At 35.2% G+C, this 17,389-nt stretch overlaps 2 protein-coding genes across 8 annotated transcripts in view; one reads left to right on the top strand and one right to left on the bottom strand.

Annotated features, from left to right (window-relative positions):
- The window catches only part of Grik2 (glutamate ionotropic receptor kainate type subunit 2), a 631,845-nt gene that overhangs the window by 356,755 nt on the left and 257,701 nt on the right, over positions 1–17,389 (bottom strand). For all 7 annotated transcript variants that reach the window (XM_052751379.1, XM_052751385.1, XM_052751382.1 and 4 more), the window contains 3 exons: positions 12,608–12,789; positions 7,375–7,428; positions 2,679–2,852 (listed from right to left, as the gene is read on the bottom strand). In XM_052751379.1, the coding sequence (XP_052607339.1) occupies positions 2,679–2,852; positions 7,375–7,428; positions 12,608–12,789 (410 nt within the window). The remainder of the gene's footprint in view (positions 1–2,678; positions 2,853–7,374; positions 7,429–12,607; positions 12,790–17,389) is intronic.
- LOC128118633 (60S ribosomal protein L23a-like) lies at positions 3,842–4,340 on the top strand. The gene has a single exon (XM_052751386.1). It carries the CDS (start codon positions 3,842–3,844, stop codon positions 4,307–4,309), a length of 468 nt encoding a protein of 155 aa, XP_052607346.1. The 3' UTR covers positions 4,310–4,340.

Genomic DNA, 17,389 nt, shown 5'->3' with positions numbered 1-17,389 from the left:
AATTCAGACTAAACAAGGCATTTGTGTATCCTCTGAATCCTTCACTTTCTTTACACTTACTTATTTTTTTCCCACTAAATTGTCTCCTACAGATATTATAGCACAATAGGATAAACCTTTGGAATGAATTTATTTACTACACAAGGCCATAAAATACTAACTTCTTAGCTTACTGTTCTTGCTCAATTAGTAAACCAAGGGAAGACCAGATATAAACAATTATATGGATTTGATCCATGTGGTACTACATTTTTTTAACTAACAATAGTTTTTAAGATCATTATAGGACTCTATGGACCCAAATTTCATTTTCAGATTACCATGGAAGGATAGGAAATCATTATCCAGCTGATAATCTATAGGATTTTCTCATATGAACCGAATTTGTGATTACAAAAATTGTTCAACCTTCACCCATTCCACAGACAGATACTTATTTTATTGATGGCTCATCTAAGAGTACAGGAGAGATTTATGGTCTAGAAATTCATCACTTTATTAATACTTATTTTTCCTCAGTCCAATTTGTGGAATGGCTATTTTGGTTCATCTATGATGGTTAATTTATAAATGCTTAAATATTATTTCAAATTCTGCTTATGTTGTAGGATTATTTTCAGCAATAGAAACTGCTTTAATTTCATTTTTTCATTCTATTTTGCTCCCATTGCTACAGAAAGTACAACATCTGGTTAAAACTAACATACATCTTTTGTTTATTACTCATACTTGTGCACACACTAACCTCCCTTATTTTATTGCAGAAGGAAACAATCAAGCTGATGTATTAACCTGCCCTAATGGAAACATCAATAAGAACACCTACACACTAACAGATTTCATGTACAATACCATATCCTGCTTGGACAAGAGAGACAAATTGTGCAGGAATATCCTATCTGTGCTCCCTTATTCTGTCATGGTCGGATAGCTGGAGTTAATCACAGAGGTAAAATTGCTAATGAATTCTGGCAAACGGATGCTACTAACTTTGGTTTTGTGCCCCGGATGCCATACCTGCATTTTTGCATTGATACATATTCTAAATTTCTTTGGACTGAACCTAGCTACTAACTACTCAGAGAATTCTTCTGCAGTATACTTTTTTCTTATACAAACTTTTGCTGTTACAGAAGTACCTACTTCTATAAAAATGGACAATGGACTAGCCTATAGTATTAAAAAAAATAAGAACTTTTGTAAAGAATGGAATATTGATCATACTACAGTCATTCCTTATTATTCTCAAGGCCAGGACATAATTGAAAAAGCACATAGAATATTAAAATAACAATTATTTTAAAAAATTTAAAAGGTCAGCACCAAGGGATCTTCTTGCACTTTATTTACTCTTAATTTTTAAAAATTTTCTCAAGGTGATATGTTTGAGAGCTCCAGAGAACATTCTGAATTGCTTTCAAACAGGCCTGTGTGCACTTCAGCATCCACCATTGCAGATGGACACACTGATACACTATGATTCTGCTTTAGCTCTGCAAATCCCAGGCCATCAAGAACAAAAGAAGAGGGCAAGGAGACAATAGGAAAGATAGCAGAAATCACTAGAAAGAGAGCAAATCTACAGCTAACGGGCAGTCAATCATATCATCAAAAGTCAAGTCTGCCCATCTGGGGTCAAGTTAAGTTACTTCACGAATGACTAGACCTTGGGACCATAATACACTGATTCATTCATCTGAAGGACAGACTGATTCTAAGTTTTCCTAGGGATTTGAATCTCTTGGCATTTGCACAGGACCTTACAACATTTGTATTCCTATTAGATATAAATGTGTACTTACTTTCTACAAGATAATAGAACTAATAATCATATGGGTCACTTTTCAAGCTATTCTCTAGATTTTTTTCTGATCAATATCATAATGTAAATAATAGTACTGGATGTAGTATGGATCTTTGTTAGAGTATAACACATAATGTTTTCACTAGTCTAATATTATCATTGTGTTTACAATTTGCTTGCTTATAGGATACTCATGCATCAAATGACAATTAGATTTATCTATAATATCTCAAATCAAAACAACTCTAAATAGCCTACTATTAAAAAAGTTTTAAAAATGGGGACATGTCAGAACACAGTCCAGGAATGGAGTCATGAAGGGGAGTTTTGAGTGCTTGTACTAAAATTACAAGAAACAAGAAAAGAGCCTTGTGACCCCAGTTTCTTCAAAACACAGAATTGTTCTTGGAATGTGCTTTTGTGCCCCTCCCTAGTGTAGTGGATAATAGTGAGTTCACTTCATATTATTCATTATTGCTGCTGTTGTTATTCAATTAAATATTTAAACTATCCTTTATATGCCTCTAGGGAAAAATGTTTTTGCCATGTGTGGCTTGTCCTTGTGATTGTATACAACTTGAACTCATGAGAACTTTCCTCATGTGACAACTCTTAACCCTCAGAGTACAAACTGTCTGAGGAACTGAATAAACTTGGCTACTGCATGAGACTTTAGTTCACCTCATTTATCAGCTCCATTCTCCCATGTCCCACCACCTCTAGAGCATTAACAATGTAAAGCTAATAGAATTATTTGCAATCATTCCTCTGCTATATAACTTTTCAGTCAAAACATCAAACTACTGTTTACACCCAGGGGATTTAATGACTTATGCAACTTAAAACAGACTGATTTTTAAATAGGTATTCATACCGTCATAAATCCATCCAGCAAACCTGAGTCGGGTTTTGGGGGTGCCTGCAACCGTTCCATAGACCACTTTTCAATGATGGAGGAGACTTGGGTATTCTCTGTATTTAGTATTCTGAACCCTGTCATATTTACGCCACTGTATCTGTAGGGCTCCACATCAAGAGCAAAGAGATCCTGAAACAGAAATTTCCTTGTGTTACCGAAAGCAGACTTTATTCACAAACTTACAGTGCTGAAATCATCACTTCTTACCTTCCTCAGGAAACTTAGAGCAGTGCATCTCAAGTGATGTCAAGCATTAAAAATCAATTAGATCCAAATCAACTACCCTCATGTTTAGCAAGGCAAATATGTATACTCTACACATGAACACAAATCTATTGACTGCATTATAATTTAAGCAACAGAATAACATACATTCTTTCTCTAACATACATTTACTATTTTTATAATCTTTCTTTTGTTGAGGATAGTTTGGCCTTATATTTTAACAGAAGTATTTTTTTCCTTTGCCCTGCTTCTTAACCAGTTAGTCACATTTTATTTTTGTTTTTGTCTGGGTTGCTTTTTGTTTGTTTGTTTGGTTTTTTTTTGTTTTGTTTTTTTTCTTTTACTTTGTAGAAGCCAAATATGAAATAATGCTCTAATTAATAATTATATGAAAGATGAGAAAAAGTTGTTAACATTACTCATCTTTTTGGCTGTAGGAAATTTGTGCTTCCTTTGTTGCAAAGGCCCATCTGGAGCCTCACCATAATGTACGTTGTTTCTGTTGACTTCTACAATGTTCACCATGAAAACTTTTGTTTTGCCTATTAGTTTTCCTGGGAGACATGAGGCCAAAGCTGTCAATGAAGTTGACCGTCATATGGACACACAGCATTAGAGACTTCCTCCACTTTCTAACTTCCAGGAGAAAAGCTCTTCCCAGGCGCACTGAAACCCAAGGCACATGAATGTCACTGATCCTGTGTACACCTTGCTTCCTACTCTGCTGTACCTTTTAGGGGGCAGGCATAAAATACAGAGGAAAGCAACTGGCATTGTCCTGTGTTGTACACTTCCTTGCAGAGGAATCTTTACAATTTTAGTATTCAATTTATATGATCTATCCAAAGAGATGAGATATACTTTACTCAAGAAGGAAACAGCTTTTCACCAAGATGGCGCCGAAAGCAAAGAAGGAAGCTCCTGCCCCTCCCAAAGCCGAAGCCAAAGCGAAGGCCTTGAAAGCCAAGAAGGCAGTGCTGAAAGGCGTCCACAGCCACAAAAAGAAGAAGATCCGCACGTCACCCACGTTCCGGCGGCCCAAGACCCTGCGGCTCAGGAGGCAGCCTAAATATCCTCAAAAGAGCGCACCCAGGAGAAACAAGCTTGACCACTATGCCATCATCAAATTCCCCCTGACCACTGAGTCAGCCATGAAGAAGATAGAAGACAACACACTTGTGTTCATTGTGGATGTCAAGGCCAACAAGCACCAGATCAAACAGGCTGTGAAGAAACTCTATGACATTGATGTGGCCAAAGTCAACACCCTCATAAGGCCTGATGGAGAGAAGAAGGCGTATGTTCGGTTGGCTCCTGACTATGATGCTCTGGATGTTGCCAACAAAATTGGGATCATCTAAACTGAGTCCAGCTGGCTAATTCTAAATATACTTTTTCACCACAAAAAGAAGAAGGAAACAATTAATGTATAGCAATATATATCAAGAGAGAAAATATTTAAAATGATAAGGGAATTTGAAGTTAAAAACAAATAAGCCACTTGGTGATTTTTATTGTGAATGATATTTCACATAACAGGATCTAAGTTGTAATGTGGCTCAAACCACTTTACATAAAATATGGAGGCTTAGCATCCTGAGTATTTTAAGATAAAGGAAACAGAAAAGTATAGAAGCAAAAAGTTTACTCTCTGACCTTCTCTCAACTTTCTCTCCCAGAGTGGGGCCATAAAAGAACTCCTTTAGTCTACATCCTTTAAATATAGGTTATATGAGCCTCTTTTGTCTACCACACAGTATCTCACTGTTGGAGCAGCAATCCCAGACAGTGAACAGGGCAAAATGCAGACTCATGGCTGCTCAAGGTCCTAGAATAGGTGACTGCTGAGGGTTTAGTGTTAAACAGGACATTTATAATATTTTCTCTAAAAGGAAGAGAAAGCAGAAAGAACAGAGGTGGAGATAGAGTGACAGGTTGTAAAAATGTTAACTTCAAGGCATGGCACAGGCATTGCCAACATGATCTCAGCAACTGTCTTGCCTACACGGGGCCTGCATAAGATTCAAGCTGTCAGCAACCAATCATAAACATGGACTATGGGGCCCTACCCTTCCTGTTGATCCATCGGTTATTATAGATTCTGAGGGATAAATAGTCATTGTTTTTTTTAATTGTGTACCAAACAGTGAGCTTACGAGGTCCCAGTGGGGGTTCCCCTCACTGACACTCATATGGTCCTAATTAAAGTCCATAGGTCACAAACTAAACAAAAAGACACAAACGTGAAAAAGAGACCTGCATAGAGGAGGACAGGGCACGACAGAGTGGGAAGGAAATAAGAGAAGGTGGTGGTGAGAATAAACAGAATGCACTATAAACATTTGTGGATTTTTCACAGAACAAATTTAATAAAAAAATGTGGAGGGAAGTCTTTCTTTCCAGAAAATTGCTGGCCAGTATTTGAAAGTTTCTCAGTTCTAGAGAATCTGAATAAACAGATTTCTCTATTTCACCTAGTTTACCTAGATGATACCATTTTTATCCAATCATATTTACAAACAGCTATCAACTCTTCAGCAAACCACAACATAAAAACAGAGAGCTCACTCTCCCTGTGACCACCATGTCAGTAACAACAGCTTAGCAAAGAACATAAATATTTTTGTCCAGTTATCCTGTCTTTTGCTCAGATGGGTCTCAACCATGTACTTTGGAAGATAAAGAAATCTGTCCTGCATCACCTCACATGCATCTGTCTTTAAAGAATGACCAGGATATTGATAAAGTCAAGGGCATTCAACATATAAGTAGAAATAATAGTGAGAAAATATAAAGTGTGACTCCTATGACAAGATTGACTGAAATCAATTTGATTGCAAAAGAGACTTCATAAAAGAGATTCAGAGCAAAGAAAATGGAAAGTTTGGGTTATAGTTAAAGAAGTCCATACCTTTAGTTACAGGCTAATTTGTTGTAACTATCCTAGAATACATGTTTTATTCTAATCTTAACTATGAGATATGATTTTTTTCAAAATTTTACAGTTATGTGGAATCAAGTTGCAATAGCATTATGTGGAAACATGTGATAAGGAAAGGTGATCACGCCATCTTCTCCACCCTACTACCAGGCTTCTGATAAACTGTAAAAGCCATCAAGGAAGAGGTGATGCACCAACACAGCAGACCCAGCGCTGGTGCTTGTGTGTAACACACAGCCAGCAGTGCAAAGAGTCCTGCCTGGAGGTATCGTTGTTGCTCAGAAAGCTACTGAGAACAACTGGACTTTAATAACTGTAAAAGCAAGGAAAGTAATTTCAACACTTTAAAATAAATAGCAAGAACATGTCTGGACTGTTCACCAATGGAAGAGAAAAAAATTCTGCTAGGGAAACTATAGAGAAAAGTGGAATTTTATGGATGATATAAGAATCAATAATACTTAAAGTTTTGAATGAAATAAAAAAGGAATTGATTTGGGGAAAATAAATTAAAATTTAATTTTTAAAATTTATATCAATACCACATATTTAGAATTGAACTATAATAACCATGAAAATTATACACATGCATTTAGTCATTATCTAAGCAAAGGTGATAACTGATCATTGAAGATATGAAAATCTTAAGGCAAAAGGAAAACAGGATGCAGGCTGAAATTGAGAAAGAAAGGATTAGTGAAAGAGATAGAAAGTTACTTCACAGTAGAAATCAGAACCGTAAACTACATGGAGAAAGAAATACAAGTGAAGCGTGGCCTGGAGAAGCACACATATAATCCCAGCAATCACAAGACACAGGCAGGATTGCAAGTTCAAAGACATCCTGGGCTGCACTGCACTACAACAGAGGGAAGGGAGCGAAGGAGGAGGGAGGGGACAGAAGGGAGGGCAGTCAACAACCATTTATAAAGCAGCAAAGACAATTCCTCATGCATAATAAAGAAAATGTCATGGGTATTTAAAGATGAATTTAAGGTAACATACAATTTAATTATTGTCAATTAAGTCATATTGACCTAAAAAGTTACTAAACATGGACATTTAATCAACTGAAAGGGCAATTAGAAAAGCCTGATTTGCAAAACACACCCAAATCCAGCCAATAAACAAACAAACAACAAACAAAACAGAGCAGAGATAATAACATAAGACATAATGGCTGTCTAACAGATCGTTTTTCGTTATTTTAAATCCCTCTATTCCTTTAAAGTCTCTGGAGCCACATAAACAGACACAACACTTTCAACTGATAACTGAAATGATATTATTTCAAAACCATCAGCATCCCCTCAAGAGTTATTAGTTCTGTCTCATGATTCCTTACAGGTTGTATCAAAATAATATAAAGTAGAAATGTGCTATTCATTACATTATTTCTTCTCACTCAAAACCACATTTTCCTTTTTATGAGTCATGGTAATAAAATCTACAGCATTATATTTTATGTTTTAATAACTTACTTACCAGAGTAGTAAATATATAATGATAGTATTCTGTCATCATCCCCATAGCTAATGCCTAAGAGGTAAAGAATTAAAAGAAACAAAAATATTAACATTAAAGGTATACATAATATGAAATATATTATTTCAGTGACAGGTAATGATAAAATATACAATTTGATGAATAATTAACCTCAATTACTCGTGATACATGAAATTGAATTTTCACAGTAGTAAAAAAAATTAGTTGTTATTAAAAGGATGTTTGAACTAATTCTTCTGACAGCAAAGCTATTCCTTAAATGTTTGCAATGGTAAGCCTGATAGTATTACATTTTGACAGCATTAAAACTGATGTAAAACTTGATATTAGCACATGTCTGTTCCTTGTGTTTGCAATATACTCACTACAAATATCCTAGTGAGAGGCATCCTTTTATTTGATTTGCTTTTTTGAGATATTATCAAAAAGAGCTGCAAAGAACAATGTAAAATAGTGCCTTTTCTCAGCACCTGAGACATGATCTTAACATTAATGAAGGAAATGTTTATCATAACTTGTGAAAAATATGGATAATTAACAGAATCATTTGGCTTTATTCAAAGACCAGATGAAAATTACCGGTTTTGTTTCCCTTTTCTACAGCTCTTACCAATTTTGGACTGTCAATGATCTTAGATCAAGTACTTTTTGTATTAAAATTTGCAGTGATGAGAAATATGCCTGTCTTTTCACCTCTAAAAAAGAGGGAACTGAATAATAACTGACAGTGGGAACTGAAAACCCATGCGTTGTTTTAGCTGAAGGAAGAGCTCCTAGTTGGAAGCAAGTATTCTCATCTAATAGTCTCCCCGACACTATTAAAGATGCAAAAATCATTTGCTAAGTAGCTTTCTCAGCTACAACCTGTGTGCAATGAACAGGTAAGCTTCATAGACATCGGTAGGCATTCACCAATTAAGTAGAGTAGAAATTATAATTTTTAACATGAGTCATTCAGTAAAAAAGAATAGCCACTTCAAAAAATGAAACATATGTAATAATTAATTAATGCTTGGTAAATCAAAGACTTAAACACAGAAAAATTATTTAGGGTAAAAAGTCACAGATTTCTTTTTCTTGAATTAATAACAATTCTATAGCCTCTGGTCAAGTAACCATAAGAAAAATAAAGGGATATTTTCCTCATTAAACATTTACATTATCTGTTATGGTAGAGAATGTTTGCTGCCAACAAAAGGTGCAGAAGCCTGCTCTTCTCCACAATCAATCAATAGTATCCTTGTTTCTAAAATCATTTAGCTCAAAATGCGCAGAAATGGATAAAGAATAAGTAGTACAAATAAAATATCATTAATATTACTAAAGTATATAAAAAGTTAAATAAGTATACTGAATATTTAAACTATAAAAATGTTATAATGCAGGTTCAACTATTATATGCACTGACAGGAAACTAAGCCACAACAAAGATAAATTGCCCAACAGAGTAAAGATGAATTCATCTTTAGTATTTGGAGTCTAGAACTGACTAAAAGACATTTGGAGACATGAAATGTGAGAACAAAGTTCCTCAAGTCAATGAGCACCAGGTAAAATGTCTGAGAACTGTCTAGGCTAAATGCACATAGATCTTCATACTACAAAAGTATATTTATAGGTTTAGCCTGAAAGGAGAATGGCAACTACAAGACTGGTCTAGAAATTATGACCATTGCTGTCAGAAGGGAATGTTTCTCTATAAGACAAAGTCGGTTGTGGTCCTATTCTGTATATGGAATACAGGATTGCCACTAGAGATTTAAAAAAAAAAGAAAGAAAGAAAGAAAAAGAAAAACAGCAGCTTAACTCAGTCCAATTCAGCTTAAACCTGATGCACAGTTTAATGTTTCAGGAAACACATCCCACGATCATGGGTCTCTATTTATTGTGCCTCCCAACTCCATTCTAACCACCACAAACTAATGGTATTCAATTTGGACTTCTTCCTACATATTTATCCGTGCCATTTTATAAAAGTACATGTTATGTATTCTCAAAATTATGAGAATTCTAAAGATACATGAATTCTAAAAAATCCTCCCCTTTCCTTAATAATTTGTAACTTTGTACATTTGTATATTACAGGCCAGCATGTGAAACTGTGCTGGGGCCCTGGGGATGGGAGCTGAGTCATGGTAAGCGAGTGGGGTAGGCTTGTTTCTGACATGAGTGTTCTACTGGAGCCACAGGTTTCTTCTTTATTACATGGAAGAGAAGTCTATAATATAAACTGGGATGGTTTATGGCTTTATTTGACATTTTTCCAAACTTTGATTTTGAAACCAAGAATCAACCATAAACTATAATATATGATCTAAAAATATAAGTACTCATCTGGTAACCTCAGAAAAAGAGGACTATTATCTCAAAGATTAGTTTAATAGCCACTTGCTCTGTTTCTTTCTTTAACTATACATTAATGTGTCTTCCCAAACCTCAAACTACATAAAGAAAATATATCTGCACCTTCATGAGTATGATATTACCTGAGAAGCCTCAAAAGAAATACATTGTAACATACATCATATTTTTAAGAAGACCAAAGATTAATTTATTTAAGATAAATTAGGGATCTGAACTATGAAGCTATTTTGTCATCCAGGCATATAATGTGCAAGGTATTTACTCTGCCAGTTAGATTTAGTAATAATATTGTTCACAATAATATTGTAACAAAAGTGAAGGTCAGGGAGAAAATACGTATCAAATATTAATTTTATTTTATAACAAGCTGTTGTGGGGTATATTTGTATTAGCTTTTACATTTTTTTCCTAGATGAAGGTTTTTATTTCACATTATGTGATCTCAACTTTGAAGTCCTTGGTTATGTTTTTCCTATGTGATAGAATGTCCTCCTGCGGTTTTACTTCAGAGCATCTTGGTTTTGCCCTAGGGAATCCTCTGTCAGAAATTTGAATAGAGGGGGAATTATCTGCTTCTAAGGCATGGCCATCGATTAGTGCATGAAATGTGCCTCTAAGGAAACTTAGTAAGCCCCGAGCTTCACTCTCAAAGGTCTCAGGCAAAAAATGCAGTTAGTTTGAAAAAATATTTATTTTTTTCAGAAAACAACAGATTAAGCTGACTAAGGCTATCATTTTTTACTTTTCCTAATAGTTCTTAGATGGAGCACTCTTTCTGAAAGCTCATCTACTTTTGCTGTTCAGCTCTGAATGTGTATCTTTGGTAGTCCTACATCAGCCAATGTCGAATAATCTCAGAAATACACATACATCACATCACACTGCATCCTGTGCTTAGTTTGATTCCCATTGTTGTGATAAACACCATGACCTAACACAATGTGGGGAGGAAAGGGTTTATTTGGCTTTTGATTTGGAGCAGTATTCTCAACCTGTGGGTTGTGACTCCTTTGAGGGGTTGAATGATCCTTTTACAGGAATCACCGAAGATCATTGGAAAACACAGATATTTACATTATGATTAATAACAATAGCAAATTACAGTTATGAAGTAGCAACAAAGTAATTTTATGTTTGGGGGTCTCCACAACATGGCAAACTGCATTAAAGGGAGTCAGCATTAGGAAGGTTGAGAACCACTGTCCTAGAGTCATATTCCATCATTCAGGGAAGTCAGGGCAGGAGCTGGAGGCAGGAATTAAAACTGAGACCATAAAGGAACAGTGATTGCCGTGGTCTCTGGCTTACTTCCAGCTAGCATTCATATAGAACCCAGGACCACCTGCCCAGGAAAGGCACCACCCACAGTGGGCTGAGCCCTATTCCCATCAATTGGAAATCAAGAAAATGCCACACAGGCCAATCTGGTGAAGACAATATCTTCACTGAGTATATTTAAATATTGTTTGGGGTTTGTCTTCATTTTCAAATAGAGCAGAGTTTATCTAAGGAAAGATATAAAATAATGGATACACCTAATAGGAGGAAGAATGCACTCTGTTATTGGAGGTTTTCTCATCTTCCAGACAGCAAGCACAAATCAGTTAGATCTGAAAAGAAAAACCTGATCTATTGCTTGTTGAAGGCCCAGAGAACATGTGCAAGCTCATTCGCTGTCAGGAGTAAAGAGAAGACTGTTTTTCTAAATGTGATCAGGTACTGTTTGGAAAGCATGTGAAAAATCTTCACTTTTGCTTTTAGTGTTTATTCCATTATTATAACCATACTGACACAAATTAAAAAACAAAGCCAAGCATAATCCCTTATATACTTTATTACCTACATATAAAGCTAGAGCAATATCCAAATCAATGAAATATTTCACTGCAGTAAAACCAACATTCATACTGGAATATTGGACAAATACGTGCTTAATAAAACAACCATGTTATAGCAAGCATTTGTTAGTGGTAGTTATATTTAATGGAATATAATTTGACATCTAAATTTTCACCACTCTCCACTACAGGTATTTTATCCTATATTCAAAGGCTTAAAGCACAATTTACTAATTTACCCAAACTACCATAATGTTAGCCCAATATTTTATAAGATTAAAAGACAAAAACAAAGATGTGAGTTCAAATCCACATTTTATGACTCAATAAGTACATGATGTTCTGCATTTAGTCTTCAGCACCAACCCCTCATTTATAAGAGAGACTACTAAATAATTCCTACCCTCTAGATTGCAGTTAGGATTAGTGTTGATGTAATGTTATTGTACTTGTTGCTGTTTGAAGTTTCCTTTTAGGAAGGCAAGGCTTTATTGTGGAATGAATACTGAGAACATCACTTGGTTGGGTGCTGACTTCTCTGCACTTTCCTTGCTAGTGCATGCTGTTCAAGTCACTCAGTCTCTCTGAGATTAGACTGAGATAGCCCAGTTTCCTTTGTTTGTGGGGATGGTGGAAAAAGAGCACATATGTAAAGCATTAGATACTAGATAGAGGATGAATCTGTCTCATCTTTATCTGTTTTATACTACTGGTTGGATATGTTATTCATGGATTCTTTTTTTCCCTCATTCCGAAAAAAAAAATCTGCCACATTAATCAACAGTCAATTGAAATTAGCTTCAAAATTGCAATGTTTTGAAGACCTGCAATATTCTTATTACATTTTTCCTAAAACAAATTAACTGAAAGTAATTGTCAAATTTTCTATTATAAAGTCATGCTAAAATGAGTTCTGCGACTTTTTAATGATGTAACACTACGTCATTGCCTTTAAAACATAAGGTAAAGAAAATTGTATCAGAAAACTAAGAATTTAACTTAAAGTTTACCTGCTTTAAAATGCCTGCTGCCATTTCATGGCTGCAGTCAAAGATCACATGGAACTCTTTGCCTCTTTTCATTTCTTTCAGCAAAGGCTTTGCATCCCTTGTATCAGCTGGCAGCTGACGGATTTTAAGTCGAAGATTGTACCTTGATGGAGCTTTGATGAGTTCTTGCAAGCGAATGAGACCTTTAATAAAAAAAAAATTTGTAGAAGTCAATCAGAGTAGCTCATAGAACAATGAAATGTAAGTCTGAAGTGTGATTATCTTGGTCACATATATGGTCACATATAGGTACTTTGGTATAGGTCATGGCACCAGTCTTGGAATTCCTATTTATTTATTTATTTATTTATGTATGTATGTATGTATGTATGTATGTATGTATGTATTTAAAACAGTGTTTAATTATGTCAGTATGGCCTGAAACTGATTATGTAGTACAAGATAGCCATGAATTCCAAGTGATGTTTTTGTGTCATCCTCCTGAGTTTTGTATAACTTTGTCAGATAAACATACCAATATATATAACTTCAGATACTAAAGAAATGTGCACTCTCCTAGACAAACATCCTTCAATTATGGCTCAAAATATATCAAATCACTAATCTATTTCAGGTGATCATAAATCATTTTTAAATATTATTGTTATTTAGTGATATAAATAATTTTCAAGTACTTAAACCCATTTAACATTTGATACATAAACCCTGATACTCAAAAAAGAACACATAGTTAAAATGTGTCACCGAATTGTGATTTGGATCAAGTGAAAAAATGTCCTGTCTCCTCCTACTCTTCATTCTTACATCTGTAAAAACAGTTGTATATTTCTTTCACTGCCTTTCTACTTTGTGGTTGATATATTGTGCACCCCAATAAACTTATCTGGGGATCAGAGAACAGAACAGCCACAACATTAAAAATAGAGGTTAGGCAGTGGTAGCACATGCCTTTAATCCTAGCATTCTGGAGGCAGAGATCCATGTGGATCTCTGTGAGTTCAAGGCCATACTGGAAACAGCCAGGCATGGTGACTCACTCCTTTAATCCCAGCACTTAAGATCTCATGTCTTGCTTGGGAAAGACACACACATCCCTGGAAGTGATGGCAGGAAGCAGAAAGGTATATAAGGCCTGATAATCAGGAATTACAGGCTTTTAAGCTTTTAGGCTTGTAGCAGCAGTTCAGCTGAGATCCATTTGGATGAGGACTCAGAGGCTTCCAGTTTGAAGAAACAAGATCAGCTGAGAAGTTGGCGAGGTGAGGTTAGCTGTGGCTTGTTCTGTCTCTCTGATCTTTCAGAATTTACCCCAATAGCTGGCACTGAGGTTTTTTTGTTTTTGTTTTTGTTTTTGTTTTTATAATACCATTTAGCAATTCGTGTTACACTAATTTCTATGAAGAACTACTTTGTTGAAAATTATTACCATAGTAGTAAAAGGAAAGATTTGTAAATAATGAATGTTCCCCCTTTTCTCTCTCCTTTCTCTATGTATATGCACATGTTACCTAATTATATTTGGTAACAAGGATGGAAACAAACTCCACAATTGAAAATCCATTGTGTATTCAAGGAGCCTGTCAGATCATGAGAATAAAAACACAATTTGTTATTTTTAACTAATCATAAATGTTTTTAAATATTTTTACTTTAGTTATCAATGTAGTACCACCATAAACAATATTATGAATGTTGTTGGAGATCCAAACAATTACTAAAAACATAAGGTAATAATAAAGAAAAACTTCTAAGAATCACTCATTTAAATGATCTTAGGTTTTTTTAATCTAAATGTCTACCCTCCTCATAATACATAAATGCAAACAAAATAGATAATAACCTTGACTGGATAAAAATAAGAATGTGCCGGGCGGTGGTGGCACACGCCTTTAATGCTTGCACTCGGGAGGCAGAGTCAGGCAGATCTCTGTGAGTTCGACGCCAGCCTGGGCTACCAAGTGAGTTCCAGGAAAAGGCACAAAGCTACACAGAGAAACCCTGTCTCAAAAAAAAAAAAAAAAAAAAAAAAAAAAAAAAAAGGAAAAAATAAGAATGCTATTCAGCTTACTTATTTTAAAAGATTATTTTATAATTAACCAAAGTCTACTCTAGCTTGGGTTTTGGGTTTCGTTTTGGGTTCAAAAATTGTGTTCAATGATTTGTGTAGCTTTGCGCAAGGCTCTGAGTTCTAATAGCAAAACACTGTCTATGGATTAACATATAAAACACAGAAAGAAACCTGCCTAAATTTACCATCAATAAGTGACAATTTGCCATTGTTGTGGTATTAGCCGACATGGAAAAATATCATATATTTTTAAATCCATTCTTGGAATACTTTTGTCACTGATTTAGAGAGGAAAAGCCTAATCTCAAAAACTTTAAAGAATATTTTGGGAGATTCATGCATTAACAAAAGAAAAATGGAACTATCAAGTCAAAGATTAACTTAACAGTTTGGATTGAAAAAGTTCAACTGACTTAGAAATAGACATTTTCAGAAGAATGGTGTTTGCAGAGCTCATCCTAAATATACAGCCTGGCAAGTATTTTCAAGTCTTTTAAAAGCTCATGTGGATAGTTCATTGAGCCATCAGGTACAATAAATGTTTACTTATTCTCTTCACACATATACATCCCTGCTGGCATTAATGGAACAGATTTCAGTTTGCCAGCTTCCCTGGGGAATGATATTGAAGAGTGAAAAAAATAAATCACTGTTGCTAGTAGGAGCTGCCATCTCTTACATGAGAATTTGAGTGAAATGTTGTCTTCAGTAGTTCCTCTGACATGTGTTTTGTGCATGACTTCTGTATGGAAGGCACTGTTTCATAGATAATCATTGGAATAAACATTTTTATCTAGTCTTTAACTGCAATTAATAGAGGTGACGAAAGCATTATTATACAAATGCAGTTTCCATTGGCTTTTCACCCTTAAGTACTTGAATAAAAATGTCCCAGTATTTCCATAAGAAAGGAAGACTCTGGAGAGCAGTTTGAAGTCAAGTGGAATCATGGCTTTATATCCTTGCTTTCAGTCATCTTCTCCATCAGATGGCTGGAGTTCTCTTGTGGATTCTAAGCCTTCAATTGCTCTATTACATGATACAATTTCTCATCTTCCCATATATCCTCTTTTTTCTAGCCTTCCCTTTTCCTAATATTTTAACAAAAATTCCTCTCTAAATTTTAGTATTGAGAATATCTTGGATAAAAGGGAGAGGGCTAACAAAATAGTTTCTAATGCATTTAAGACATCAAGAGAATGAATTTTCCCTACTTATTGTATATGAAATATTTGATAGCACCCCACTAATATACTTGGTAGGATAAACTTTTACTCCAGTGTATCTTTTTATTTTTAATTATTTATTATTTGAGATAATATGATTACATAATTTTCCCCTTTCCTTTCCTCCCTCCAAACCCTCCCACATACCTGTGGGAGACCACAAAGGTTTTCTAGTGAGATCTGAGCTTGCCTTGCACAGCAGGGTTGCATTAGGGGATGGCTTGACCACTTGCATGGTCACCAGGTTTCTGGAATGGTCTGCACTTGGCTGTGCTGGGGGGAGGTCTTTTGCTCCACCCGTTAGCATTCCGTTAAAAAGCCCTTTAGTAGAGACAGAAGGGGCTGGTGGGTTTGGACTCAGACCTTCCCAAGGCTATCCTATGTTTTCTAACTGTCTCTCTCTATATATATACTTTGATCTACAAATTCCTCATTTCTCATTTGCTTAAGAGTTCCCTGGGGGAATAAGAGGGAGCTGGTCTCCCTCAATACCCCTTTTTGTGTCTTTCAAATTCATATACTCTTTTTTCATTAATTGCTGTTATATATATATATATATATATATATATCTTCCTAAATACATAATTATAAATAAACGTATTGTGAGCAAGGACAACAAATGTAGGCATGCTAATTGTAGCCAATTAATGAATGCTGTGAGTGGAAAAGTCTTCTGCAGGGAAGAGCACATCAATTAGTTTATTTCATTTTTTTGTATGTTTCCATAGTGCATGTTACTAAGGCCTATCCATACAAACATAAATTGTACCTCAAACTATCCTACCCAATACCATGTTACTCTACCCTCCAGGTAGGACAGAGATTTCATCCAAAGGGAAATGAGCACAAACCTTAGAAAATGTATAATTACAAATTAGCTGTGTTTCTTCTCTGTATTGTTATATACCATGCTACCTAACCCAAACGTCCTTCCATTTTCACCTTATAACATGGTAACATGCTATATTTTTTTCTGAAAAGTTGTTCTTACACAAACCTACCATATGCAGACAAATTTGAGGAATCTATAAGACCTATAAGATTTATAAGATCATCTTTTTCTTTGTCTAGGAGAAAAATCTTTCAAGCAGTTGACATGACTTACGCATAGTCCTGTTTTATATTGACTTGGTGATAATGGAGAAATTCAGTAACACAAATATTAGATTTAATAAGGGGCACAAACATTTTGCTAAAAATATGCTTCATACAAATACTTGGCAAACAATATTTCAGAATATTGTTTACTTAACAAATTTGACAAACAATTATTTAATGGCAGAATAGAATTGTAACCTTTAAAACAGACTTTTAATTAAATACCCCCTTTCTTTCACCTAATGAAATTAGTTTATACAATGATAATAAAAAGAAACACCACAGCCGGGCGGTGGTGGCGCACGCCTTTAATCCCAGCACTCGGGAGGCAGAGCCAGGCGGATTTTTGTGAGTTCGAGGCCAGCCTGGGCTACCAAGTGAGTTCCAGGA

The sequence above is a fragment of the Peromyscus californicus genome, unplaced genomic scaffold (genome assembly GCF_007827085.1).
Source record: "Peromyscus californicus insignis strain IS unplaced genomic scaffold, ASM782708v3 Scaffold_22__1_contigs__length_63687245, whole genome shotgun sequence".
NCBI classification, from domain to species: domain Eukaryota; kingdom Metazoa; phylum Chordata; class Mammalia; order Rodentia; family Cricetidae; genus Peromyscus; species Peromyscus californicus.
This window is presented reverse-complemented; position numbering and strand designations above follow the sequence as displayed.

Bases quoted from the DNA above. Each gene is read 5' to 3' on its own strand.
- LOC128118633 (XM_052751386.1), top strand. From the start codon at position 3,842: ATGGCGCCGAAAGCAAAGAAGGAAGCTCCTGCCCCTCCCAAAGCCGAA.